Here is a 13039-nt window from a genome sequence, read left to right as displayed (position 1 = left end):
TTAATGTACCAGACTGAAAATGCCAGTTTATTAGTGTGGCTTGTAAGAAACCTCACTGGAGACTCTGGATGCAGTGTACAGGATTAAATTTATCCACCAAAGCAGTGGAGTATAAGACCAGACTGAATTAAGATTATTTTGTCCCACTGCTCCCTCCTGATGCTTTAGAGCCATCACAGACATTAGATAGTGGGTGATGTCAACACAGGTGCACATGGATGCTGAGGAGAAGGATAGGGCCAGCTCATCCCATGGAGAATCCATGACAACTTGCCATGGTGGCCAGTGCAGCTGCAGCAGAATGCTGAGTCTTTAGGATTGGTTTTAAAAGACATTTCTGGGCTATAATTGGGTTGTAGGTTTCATATGAAAGCTATAAATTGGTTTCATAGTAGGGCTGAGTACATTGGATACTCTTTCTTCCATTCTTGAGATACTTTGCTAAGAAAAATACGTTCCAGCTCCATCCATGTAAACATGAAAGAGGTAAAGTCTCCATCTTTCTTTAAGGCTGCATAATATTCCATGGTGTACATACACCACAATTTATTAATCCATTTATGGAGAAAGCAGAGAGGGAGGGGTAGGGGGAAGGATGGGTGGAGGGAGGGTAATTGGTGGGACCACACCTACCGTCCGTCTTGCAAGGGTACATGTGAAATTTACTAAATGTAGAATATAAATGTCTTAACATAATCACTAAGAAAATGCTGTGAAGGCTATGTTAACTAGTTTGACTATGTTAACTAGTTTGATGAAAATATTCAGATTGTATATAAAATCAGCACGTTGTACCCCATGATTGCATTAATATATACAGCTATGATTTAATTTAAAAAATAAAATAAAAAATAAAAGACATTTCTGAAGCTTCAGGAAAGTCCCATAAGTCTATTTCAAGTTTCTTACAGCTTTTAGAGATCTCTAAACCTAATTAATCAACATAAAAATTGTGCTTAAGTTCTGCTACAAAAAGCTTGTGGACATTGTGTTACAAACTTTCTTCTCTAGGAAATAAGAGCTATGCCAAAATATATGTTGAGAAGAGAATTCCACTTTGTTACTCATTACATATGCATGAGAGCCTTCCTGAAAGCATTTTCTCTAGCAGGGTAGGCAGAAGGACATGCAAGCTTAGACAATCTCATGCCCGTGAAATTGGTTTAAATGCACTGTCAAACAATCTTTGCTTTCAGAAAATTATTTTAAAGAAAACAAAAACGTTGTCACATAGGAAAGAGAGGTAGCCTAATTATATAAGTAAGGAAAATGACAATTATTATAAATTATTCTTATTTAGGAAATTTCAGCTAATTTGCAATTTGAATAAATGGTTTCCTAAAGGAGAAGCAGAAGTCTACCTTCAGAGATTTTGCTTACACATATAATCTAATCTCATCACCTAAAATTTTGGCAAGAAAGTTAAAGCAACTTTTTCGTTTTGCTGCATATGTTAATTTGTTATCAATCTGTGTCTTATCATTAACAAGAGTATTTTGCTTATTTTCCAATTGATGTAGCAATATATGATAGCCCTTTTACCTATGATCATGCAAATTCCAACATTTATTTGGCATTATCTAGATACCATATATTGTGGGAAAATGATTAAACAGTCCAATATTTGTGGCAAGATCAATATATCTGTTATTACCTATTTTAAAAGAAATAACACATTATTTCTGACTTTGAAAAAAAATCATAAATGTTCTAACATAATTCACAACTTCTATACTAGCGTTACATTTGACAACATAAAATTAGCAATGACATAATACCTATTTAAAAACTAGAGCAAATATCATACTTAATGACAAATCTTTAAAATAAATCCGATTGAAGCAAGAAACAAGATGTCCATAATAATTATTACTGTTCAATGTTATACTGAGAATTCAGCTAATACAAAAATATGATTAAAAAGTACAGATAGTGCAGAAAATTATTACTATTCAGTAATAAACTTGGTAGCTTTTAATAAAAATAATAGAGGTTCTCTATGCTAATAAAAACTAATTCAAAATATGATAAAAATTATCATAATGATGATGACAATGATTAGGAAAATACAACAACGATGGTGGCTAATACTTTCAGTAAGCAAACTCTGACTGGCACTACATTAAATGCTTCTGAGTCTTCATGTAATCCACACACTAACACAACGAATTTGGTATTAGATCATCTCCATCTTTCAAATGAAGAAATAAGGTTTTTGAGATGTTAAGTAACAGAATGGAGGAAACATAGACTCCAAGTTCAGTACTGAAATCGAAGTGCATAATTTTAACCATTTTGTATACTTCCCTTTTACCCCAGAAAGCTACGATTTACTCTGAGAGTCTAAATTCCATCAGCTAATAGGATAACTGATAATAAACTCAGAATTTAGCCTGTTTGCCAGTTACTGAGAAGAGAAAGCTCTAGAGACACCAAATTCCCTTAGGACATGCTTTACCAGCTGCACGCACCCCTCTGTACATCTCTATTGCCAGAGGCAGGTTCAGGGGCATCATTTGTACTCACCCCTGCCCCTCCTATCAGAATACAGTGACCTTTTTAAAATTAAAACTGGAATAAATGATTAGAAACAAGACACTAAGCTAATTGTCAAAGAGAGTTCCAAATAGTTTAATATATATAGTCCCTTTCTCTGTGAGTTTACAATCCAGCAGTGATTTTATAGGGGTAAAATCTGCAAACTCTTTTTAAAACAAATTGGCAAGCTGTTTTTAATTTTTTTTTATTTCAGGATATAGCAGGTGTACACATATTTTGGTTACATAATTTGCTTTTGTATGTTTTAAGCCGTGGTTAGAAGTGTGTCCTTCATGCAGGATGTGTGCATTGTGCCAGTTAGGTGTGAATTAACTCAGCCCCTTTACCCCCACCTACTTGCTTGATTCCCATTGACTTTTACTTCTGGATGTGCACATAAGTATTCATCAACTGGTTTCACTTTAGTATTGAGTACAATGGTGGTGTTTATGATACTTCCCTTAGAAGAATGATCTCCAGTTCCATCCGGGTTGTTACAAAAGACATTAGATCATTTTTTATGGCTGAGTAGTACTCCATGATATACATATACCACATTTTATTCATCCACTCATGTACTGATGAGCACTTGGGTTGTTTCTACCTCTTCACAAGTGTAAATTGTGCTGCTATAAACATTCAAGCACAAATGTCTTTTTTATAAAATGTCCTTTTTTCCTTTCAGTAAATACCCAGGAGTGGGATTGTTGGATCAAATGGAAGGTCTACTATGAGTTCTTTGAGTATCTCCTTACTGCTTTCCATAGCAGTTGTCCTAGTTTGCAGTCCCCCTAACAGCATATGAGTGTCCCTTTCTGCATCCACACCAGCATGTATTGGTTTGAGATTTTTTTGATAAGAGCCAATCTCCCTGGAGTTAGGCGATACCTCATTTGCATCTCCCTGATGATGTCAGCAAGCTCTTTTAATCCCATTATGTTCTCATTGAGAACAGTTTTCACACATGTAATGTCAGATATTCTCTACACAGAGATGATACTAAAGAGTTTTTCTTTAAGATCTTATCTTTCCCGGTGGCGCCTGTGGCTCAAGGAGTAGGGCGCCGGTCCCATATGCCAGAGGTGGCGGGTTCAAACCCAGCTCCAGCCAAAAACCACAAAAAAAAAAAAAAAAAAAAGATCTTATCTTTCCTTAAACTCCATAACCCAATACCTAACTATCTATTAAATATACGCTCAGCTTATCTAAAAATATCTCATTGAACCTACCCTAACCTCCTCTTCTCCAGCTGAATTTACCATTTAAATCTCTCTTAGATTCATCTACTTCCTTTCATCTCAACTTCTACAAGGATACACGAGTGATTACCAGGACTGCGGCAGCCACCTTCTGATTAGCTGTTCTGTCTTCAGAATGACATTTTCAAAGAGAGAGATGGATATCAATCAAGTGATCATATTAATAAATGTAATATTATAATAACTATCAGTACTATGATAAAATGTGCAACTGCTATCAGAAAGAAGTTGTGTTCTGAAAAAGCCATAAAGAATACAAGAGGAAACAGCCTTGCAAAATTCTAACACACAAACACCCCACTTAGAATCTTTTAGTGGTTCCCACTCATGTTTAGAAGTAATCTCAATCTAATAATCATTTCATTAGAAAGGGCTCAACTAATTTGCTAATTTAAAAAAGGGAAAGAGCTGATATCTCATTGTCAGACATTTTAAGGCTTTTGCTTATTTGTATATTTTTGAATACTCATGTTCTGTGAGTAAATGTCATTATGCTTATTCTATGAATAAGTTCCATTTTACAGTGGAGCCAATGGAGATGCAAAAAGATGAGATGAACTGCCTAAAGTCACCTAGCTGTTAAAAAATTAAAAGAATAACCCAGAGAAAAGAAAACAATGAAACAGAGGAGAAAGAAAGGACATGGTTGGGTTCTAGAAGATGACAGAACCAAAGATTCTGTCAGGAAGACAGGAAGATAAATGAAATGCATGAACATTCTAGAAGATGACAGAAACAAAGATTCTGTCAGGAAGACAGGGAGATAAATGAAATGCATGAACATTGACAATGTTCTATTTTTATTTACAAAGAATTTAGGAAATTAAGGGGAAATAAAACCTAATCTCTGTGCATTGCCAAGAAAAAGTGACATCCAGGTTCCTTCAATTTCACTGCTTCTGGACTACTAGGGCTAACGAGAGTGCCTATAATTAATGCCGCCACCAAGAAGCCAAAACACTCAGGGATGCAAGGCTTCCTTATAAGTAGAATACCGATGGAAACAGTCCTGTCATTCAACAAGAAAGAAAAAGAACAAACCAGCTAGCAGATCTTTAACTACTGCTTGTGGCAATGAGCACAATATAGAAATAACCAGCAGTAAAGTTTCAGTTTGATTTTGCCAAGGTCAGATGGTCCTCTGATATCCTAAGACTGTCCTCATTTTTCAATCTACTGGGAATGGTTTGTTGATAGTTCCCTCTATTATCACCACAATTTCCAAATAAAGCATGTTAGGATACAGTGTAGGCCCACTTGATTTATTGATTCATACCCAATTATTTCAATCAATTATTTATTGGTTCATACCCCATTCTTACTTCTCTACCTCCCATATTTAAGCATTTATGTGAGATAAAGTACACACATAATCTTATCTGAATATGTTTTCACATTATATATTACCATTTTGTGTCTTAATATACATAAGTGCTATCATGACATATATTCCCTTGTTTCTGTGGCATATCCTATTTTTACAATCTTATCCGTGCTCATTTGAATACACTTAATCCACTGCTTTTTTACAGTGCCTATTTCATAAAGTTACTATGAGCATTAAATGAGAGAATAAAGTACTTAACACAGTATTTTGCACTTAACAAGTAAATAAATACTGATAATCATCATTTTCCCCACCCAGTAAGATGTTTCCAATTGTCCAGTAGATTCTGAATCATCGTATTGGAAAGTCAGTAGAGCTCACCCTTTTCAGAGGGAGGAATGCTAAGACTTGACCCTTTTTTTTGTAGAATGAGACTCCTATAAGGGATAATTTTTGCCGCAGTTCTCTCCATTGAGTAGGCCAAAACTTTGTCAAATTTCCTTGTTATCCAATCCTGCTTCCTCACCATTTCATCTTTCACAGGCATTATTCCCTCCCCCAATACCCCTTCTGCATCCTGCACCCCTAATGCCATCTCAAACTCTGTTGCCAGGAGGATCCACTGATGAGGTAAAGAAAGTATTAAACAAGTGTTTCTTGTTAGCATGTGATCATCTGATTTTAGGAATTAAAAGGAAAATATACTGCTGGGCTCTATAATGACTCCTGATGTATGAATACCTGGGTTTTAAACCATTTATTGAGACAATAACACCATCTTTACTAACCAAAAACCACAGGATCCTTAAAACAACTGAGGAGCACTGGTCTATATAGTCTGTTTTGATATGTGATCCAATGTCTGCTGAATACTAAACATTTATCCTATGTAAGCTTGGATGAATTCCCTTTGGTGTTCTGTCAATATGCTATAATTTTTTAAGTGTATGTATTAGCTAAGAATATATTCGCCATTAACTGGGTACTCTAAAAAATAAATAAACCAGGCCATTTTTCATAAATACTTGAAATCACAAAAGTATTTCATGATTTCTCCTCTCATACTTGAGATCATAAAATCAGCAACTGACATTTGCAGAAATTAATAATACCCAGAATGCACTTAGTCTTTAGTTAACTAATGGAATTTCAGAGCATGAATTTCAGAGCACATGAATTGTTTTATTTTCCACCAAAATTAATCTACATGAAGCATTCTAATCATTTTAAGTAAAGCCCAAACTTAGCAGGGCACTTATTTCCTAGAAATCCCTTTTAAGTGTGAATTTATGTGGTTATGACTATGGCACTTTGAAAATATTGCACATTTAGGATAACTGAAATTTAAACTGGTCACACGAAAGCCGAAAACAGTAGTATTCAGTTTAGATAGTATCAGTGCATAAACCAATGCCACAATTTTCTCACAGTAAAAGAATTATTTTTAACAGGGGTTTATTTGACGGTCTACCTGCGCCCCCCACCGAACCGGAGAGGAATAACCTTGATTCCGTCTAAATTCGTAGAGCTCTTAACCCTCAACATCCGCCACTGCACGCGTGTCTTTCTAGCTCATCTGAAAAGCTGACTGTAAATCACAAATGTCATTTGACTAAAAAAGAAAGACGCGTATGAATTGTGCCCTGCACATTGTAAAACAGCTGTGTTGTAAAGGATCGGACAATACCAGGTATTCTTAACTTTAACAACTGAGCTGTACTTAATGTTTTTGTTCTTTTTAGACCCCTAGCTTTAATGAATGATACTCGACTCTGTATCAGAGAGAGCCAGTGATCACAGTCGATCCTCGAAGTTTAAGTTCGCAAAAGCAACGGTAAATTGCCAGCAGACAAAAACAATTTCGATTAATTAAATGCGGATTACAGAGTTTAAGAGTAAAAAAAGTTCCTTCAACTTCTGGTCTCACACTCCTGATCCAGAGCCAATTCAGAAATAACTCCTAGTTACAGGTGTCAAGATCCCGGACTGAAAGGCACCAGCCCCAGGACTTCACCTGCCTAAAGCACGTGTCTTTGCAACTCTACTAAACGCCTGGCAAACCTGCCCGGTGCGCTGCCCTGTGTCCTTCCCTGCGCGTGTGTGAGCGCTCGGCTCGCGCGCACCTGGGTCTCCGTCTCGCTACCGCTGAGTCCTGGCCAAGGCTCTGGGCAGCAGGTGCCTCGGAGCACTGGCTCTTACCTGGGCTCTGGCGAGGAGACAGTTGCCGAGCATCAGCCACCCCCAGACGTGGAGCGACGCCCCCAGCCCGGCCATACCCCGAACGGCTGGAGCGAGAAGCAGGGACCCTCCTCCCAAAGCCTGGAGAAGCTTCGAACTCGCCAACTTGGCTGACGCGAGGCAAACTTGTGGCCAGGAACGAAGCGCAGCTGCAGCGCCTGAGCCCAGGGCGGACAGCCGAGGATGCGCGGGGTCCGGCCGCCGGCTCCACGCGCGTCTCGGAGCCCGGATCCTGCCGAGTCGCGGTCCGGGGTTGGTCTCGTCTTCCAAGTAGAGCGGCTCGCTTCCCGGGCTCGACTCGAAGTCCCGCGCTGCCCGCGGCAGGAAGAGGGTCTCCCACGCCCCGCGGTTCCGAGTGCGCCCCGCGCGGCCGCAGGAACGCCTGGCAGGTGCCTACGCTCCTTTCTTGGTCCCGCAGCCCAGGGGCCCGGGGTGGGGGAAGGGGGGCGACGGATCCGAAGGCGCTGCTGCCGCCACCCCCAGCTCACAGTCTGTACTTCCTGCCACTCAGTCCTGGGTTCAATGCTGTTTCTCTGAGGGCGCCCTGGGACCTTGGGGAATAAAAACCAGAACTTCCCTCTGATCTTGACACAAGCTGACCATAAGCCAACCGGACACCGGACAATGTGGTTAAAAGGTTCCGAGGCCAGGCCATCACGAATCTGCGGTTGTTCACTTAACAGTCTCTGCAGCCCTCTGAAGTTCTCCGATTAATTTTCTACTAAGCCTGTAATTGTGTGTGTGTGTGTGAGAGAGAGAGAGAGAGAATATATTTTTATTTTGGGTCATTTCTTTATAGTGTTGTGAATGTTGAATACAGGCATTAAAGAAAGACAACCAATATTCTTTGACCCTTTGTGTATGGGTATGTAAACACCTTCCTTTGGGACCAAGCCTGTTCCTTTATTTCCTTTGGAGGCATAATTATCAAGATGCCAGGGTCCTTGCTTGAGTGATATTGAGTCTTCCAGGATCTGATACTGTTAGAATGAAATAATTCCTAAAGAGTAATTCCCTGATCCCCTCTTGACAATGATCTGAGATTTCTCCCAAATCAGCTTTCATTTGCTGCCAAAATGAAAACTACGTTTCTTTTAAAATGTATAGATTGTTGATTGCTGGCTAGCTCTAAACCACTTCAGAGAGGTGACACATTTCTACTTCTACACATCTGTAAACATTCACTATTTTAATAGTATGTTTTGTATTATGTATATGTATTCTAAATGATCTCATGTATTTTTTTGAAATAGCAGGACCTAAATTATACAACATATACACAGAAGCACAGGCCTGCAAAATTACCCCCAAAAGTTCACTTTCTACCACAGATTTAAAGTTCTTGTTTGGTTTGGGGGTTTTGTTTGGAACTCGTTTCAAAATAGAAGTCTGTATAGTCCTTATTACCCAAAACCCTCACTTTGATTAAATGATTTAGAATTGTTACCTCTTACATTACTATATTCAGTCAAGAAGGTAATGGTCATAATAGTGATAGATTACATTATTCAGTGCTGTATTACATTCAGTTACTCTTCTAAGGACTTAACATAAAATTAATCTTTATATGAACTCCAAGAGATAAGTATTCTTGTTACCAATATTGATAGATAAGAAAATAAACATTAAGTATTTACCCACAGCCCAGATATTCTGTCCTTATGGCACTGCTGATCATTTGTTCTCCTATTTGTACAATGGTGTTATTACATTTTTTTATGTTCCTTAGGCATCACAAAACTAGAAACACTTTTCCACACACTTGTTCTTTTTATTTCTTTGTTCCACCTCCCCAAATTGAGGCTGATTTATTCTCCATTATACCATGGGTTTTGAGCCAGGAGTCCTTTCATGCTCCACGCTGGAGAATCTGGCAATGTGTGAAGACATTTTTCATGTGTCACACTGGAAGCTAATGGCATGTAGTGGGGAGGCTATGCATGCTGCTAACCACCCTTCAAGTCACAGGACAGATGCTGGGAACAGAGAAATGTCTGGTCTAAAATGTCAATAGTGCCACAGTTGAGAAACCCTACATCACAACAAAGAGATACCCAAGTGGTTTATTAACTAAACATTCAGTAAAATAAGATGAAAGTCCTATACACTGGAATTTACTATCAACTTTTGTAAAACATATCCTTTTCAAGTGGTCCATTCACACAAACAGGGATAAATCAGGCTCCAGGCTCCAGAATGAAAGTGTTCAAAGCCTAAAGATTAATTAAACAGTGATAAGTTAAATGTTAAGTAAAAAATTAATTGCACAAATTGCTGTAATATCAATATTTTGTGGCTCTTCCCCTAAAATATATAATTGCTTATAAAACAGGTAAATTTGGAAGAATTAGTCAACATTACCCACAAACTGATAACTTTTTGAAAACAAATTGTTTGCCAAACTTGATGGAGTGACTTACCACCAAATCTCTTTGCAAATGATATCTTGTCAACCCTTAAAATCAATGAAAGGCAGGGGAAAATCTGATCATTTTCAATCTCCAAATGAAAAAGGAGATTTGATAATGAAGGGATTTAATCCTGGTCAAATCACAAACCCAATGAAATTGGTTATTTCTGAGAAAGTGGTCTGTTATTTTTTTCTGTTGTTTATTTATTTGTTAGTTTATTTTTGTCTTTTGGGGTCCACTATTTTCCTGACCAGTGGCACCAGAATCAGCTGGCATGCTTTTAAAACAGACTTTACCTAAGATGAGCTGAATCACTATAATGATTATCCTTGAACATGTATTTTAATGTGAATCATTGACTACTGTCTTCACGTAAATTCTTTACAATTAATTTTTTCCTTAAGACCATATGCTCAAATTTAAGGCTCGTTTTGAATATTTATAAATTAATTCCATTATATAGTCTTATATAGCATTTCCATGCACCCTTGCCTTCACTGGTATTTATCAGTCTTGACAATTTCAGCAAAGATGAAGTGCCATTATTATTTTAATTTTAAATTTTACTTTATTAGTTAAGTTTAACTATTTCATATATTTATCGCCTGTTGTATTACTTTTTTTTTTTTTTTTTTGCAGTTTATGGACGGGGCTGTGTTTGAACCCGCCACCTCTGGCATATGGAGCCGGCGCCCTACTCTGTTGAGCCATAGGCGCTGACCGATGATTGTATTACTTTTTAAATCTCTTGCTCTTGACTCTGAAGGTTAGAAATTAAGTGGTACACATTCTGAAACTGGATATCCTAGGTTTTCATTCTGGCTCTGCCACTTGCTAGCTGCTAAAAGAGGAAACATAACACATTTTCCTACAAAAAGAATTTGTTCTGGGAACATTACATAATGGCCTCTTTTAGTCTTAATTACCTCAGTTGTGGAATGAGGAATAAGAGAACCTCCTTGTCTTAGCTCCAGATGCTATAACAAAATACCATAAACTGAGTAGCTTAAACAGCAAACATGCGTGTATTTCTCACAGTTCTGGAGGTTGGGATCCAAGATCTAGGTACTGGCAGATTCGGTGTCTGGTGAGGGCCCATTTGTTTATTAACTACTTCTGTCTTTTTCCCATAACCATACATGGCAGGGGTGAGGGATCTGTCTTAAGTTTCTTTTATAAGGACACTACTACCTCATAAAAGGCAGAGCCTTCATGAGCAAATCACCTCCTGAAGGCCCCACCTCCTAATATTATCATCTTGGGGGTTGGAATTTCAACATACGTATGGACAGAGACAGTAAAATCATTCAGTCCATCGCACTTCCTCAAAAATTTGTAGAAAAAATTAGGTTACCAAACATAAAGTCCAGGGGAAGTGCTCAGTGTTACTTAGTATAATTAGAATTGTTGATGATACTGATGATGATGATGATTTGGGTTTTGTGACCCTTGTCCATAAAAGGGCAAAGGGCTGTGGTGAGTTTGAATGATCCTTATTTATGTAGAAAAGTACTCTCTATATTTAGAATAATAAATTTTTTATGACATAATTACCAAAATGTTTTTCAATTTTGTTCTTGGCCCAATTTATAATATCTTGATTAGTACAAAAGTTTTTTTAAAAAAATTTATATATCTAAACCAAATCATTCTTTTATAATTTATTCCTTATCTTTTATGCCAAGAAAAAAATTGCATACTAAAAGTTAGACTACCTTTTCATCAAATCATTTTTCTAGTTCTTTTTCACTGCTTCATTATTTCATATTTAACATTTTAAAATATCAATTTTTATGGTAATTTGACAATTTCGCCAAGTACCTAACCAGTTAATGCAGCATCAGTTGTTAAAAGAGTACATCTTTTTAATGGGAAAGCCAGTTAGAAGGGAAGTGGAGGATGGAAGTTTGCTAATGCCTCTAAAATCACAATTTCAGTTTTGTAGAAGGCTGATCTGCTAGAAGAGGTTTAGAAATCAAAGCAGGGTTTGTAAATGGTTTAATAGAGCATCTCTCCCTTTTACCTAGAGTGGAACCCCATTCATCAAACCCAGGTGTCAAAAAAATCCTTTCAAATGTTGGCAATGTTTCCTGTGAGTACCTGACTTTCAGATTTAGAAAGCAGTAAGAAATTAGGTCTGCAAAGCTCAGTCCTGAGGGCTTTCTGGCTGAAACTCAGGAAGGAGGCAGATAAAACAGGGAACAGCCTGGCCGTTTAAATACAGGTACTGGTCAAGGTACCAGAAGGGAAAAGGTGTCCCCACAAGGTGGTACTTTCTGCCTTGACTCCAAACTGATGTTCAGTGCCTCATATGCAAGCGGCTCACTCTCTGGTTAATATATGAAAGTTGTTAATAATAATAACAACAGCTTACCTCACAAATTTGGTGTGAGAATTAAATAAGGTAATAAGAATGTGAAAGAAACTTCTATCAGCTGTACATACAGAATTATACAAATGACAGTAAGCTGGATATTTGCAGAATACTTTTGTATACACTATCACATTCAATTATAATTATTAATATGCACAGCCTATTATAAAACATTCAATAATTAATTTGTAGCTTAAGGGAAAATAATGAAAAGGAAGCAGTAGCAAATCTTAAAGTTTACCTACTCAGGATTAAAGGAAATAATTAATAAATGCAGGACCCACCTCAGTCGAGATAAAGCAGAAAGAAAATTAAGAAGTCAGATAATCATATGCTTGCCACTATCCCATTGCTTCTCATAAATCTATACTTGCCCTATTTGTTAAATAACCAGTGTGCTGCATTTGTGTCTTGAATAATTAGATGAGAACTTTCTCTCCAGCAGCTAACAACCCCAACTCAAGCTTGTCCTCCCAAGATTTAATGTTCTCCTGCCCTCTGTTCTCTCTTTACATACTCTATCTGCAGAGGTTTTGAAACTGGTCCCCCAAATCCTTTGACACATACTTCCCATTGAGAGGGAAGTCTCTGTCTCCTCTCCATGGTTCTGGGCACTATGACTTCTCAACGTATAGAATACAATGGAAATGAACTCCAGCCTTAAGAAACCAGTACTTTCCAATCAAGGCTCTAGGACTCCCTTTCAATCTGGGAATTTAGTCACTCTGATGAAAGGAAGTCCAACACACTCACAGAGAAGCTAAACAGAGACCACTGAGGATCTCAAGTCTCAACACTAACTGATATTCCAGGTGACAACCAGTACCAAGTAATTACAGTGCCAAGTAATAAGCCATATGAACAAGCCATGTTGGAAGTGGATCCTCTAGCC

At 37.7% G+C, this 13039-nt stretch overlaps 1 protein-coding gene across 2 annotated transcripts in view; it reads right to left on the bottom strand.

Annotated features, from left to right (window-relative positions):
• Positions 1-13039, bottom strand: part of PTH2R (parathyroid hormone 2 receptor) — a 168952-nt gene that overhangs the window by 117691 nt on the left and 38222 nt on the right. The window contains exon 1 of one of the 2 annotated variants that reach the window (XM_053597514.1): positions 7324-7508. The exons of the other annotated variant lie outside the window; for it this stretch is intronic. Coding sequence (XP_053453489.1) covers positions 7324-7398 — 75 coding nt within the window. The 5' untranslated portion in view covers positions 7399-7508. Of the gene's footprint in view, positions 1-7323; positions 7509-13039 lie in introns of those variants that run through there. 2 annotated transcript variants of the gene reach the window in all.

Source organism: Nycticebus coucang, chromosome 7, assembly GCF_027406575.1.
Source record: "Nycticebus coucang isolate mNycCou1 chromosome 7, mNycCou1.pri, whole genome shotgun sequence".
In the NCBI taxonomy this organism is placed as follows: domain Eukaryota; kingdom Metazoa; phylum Chordata; class Mammalia; order Primates; family Lorisidae; genus Nycticebus; species Nycticebus coucang.
This window is presented reverse-complemented; position numbering and strand designations above follow the sequence as displayed.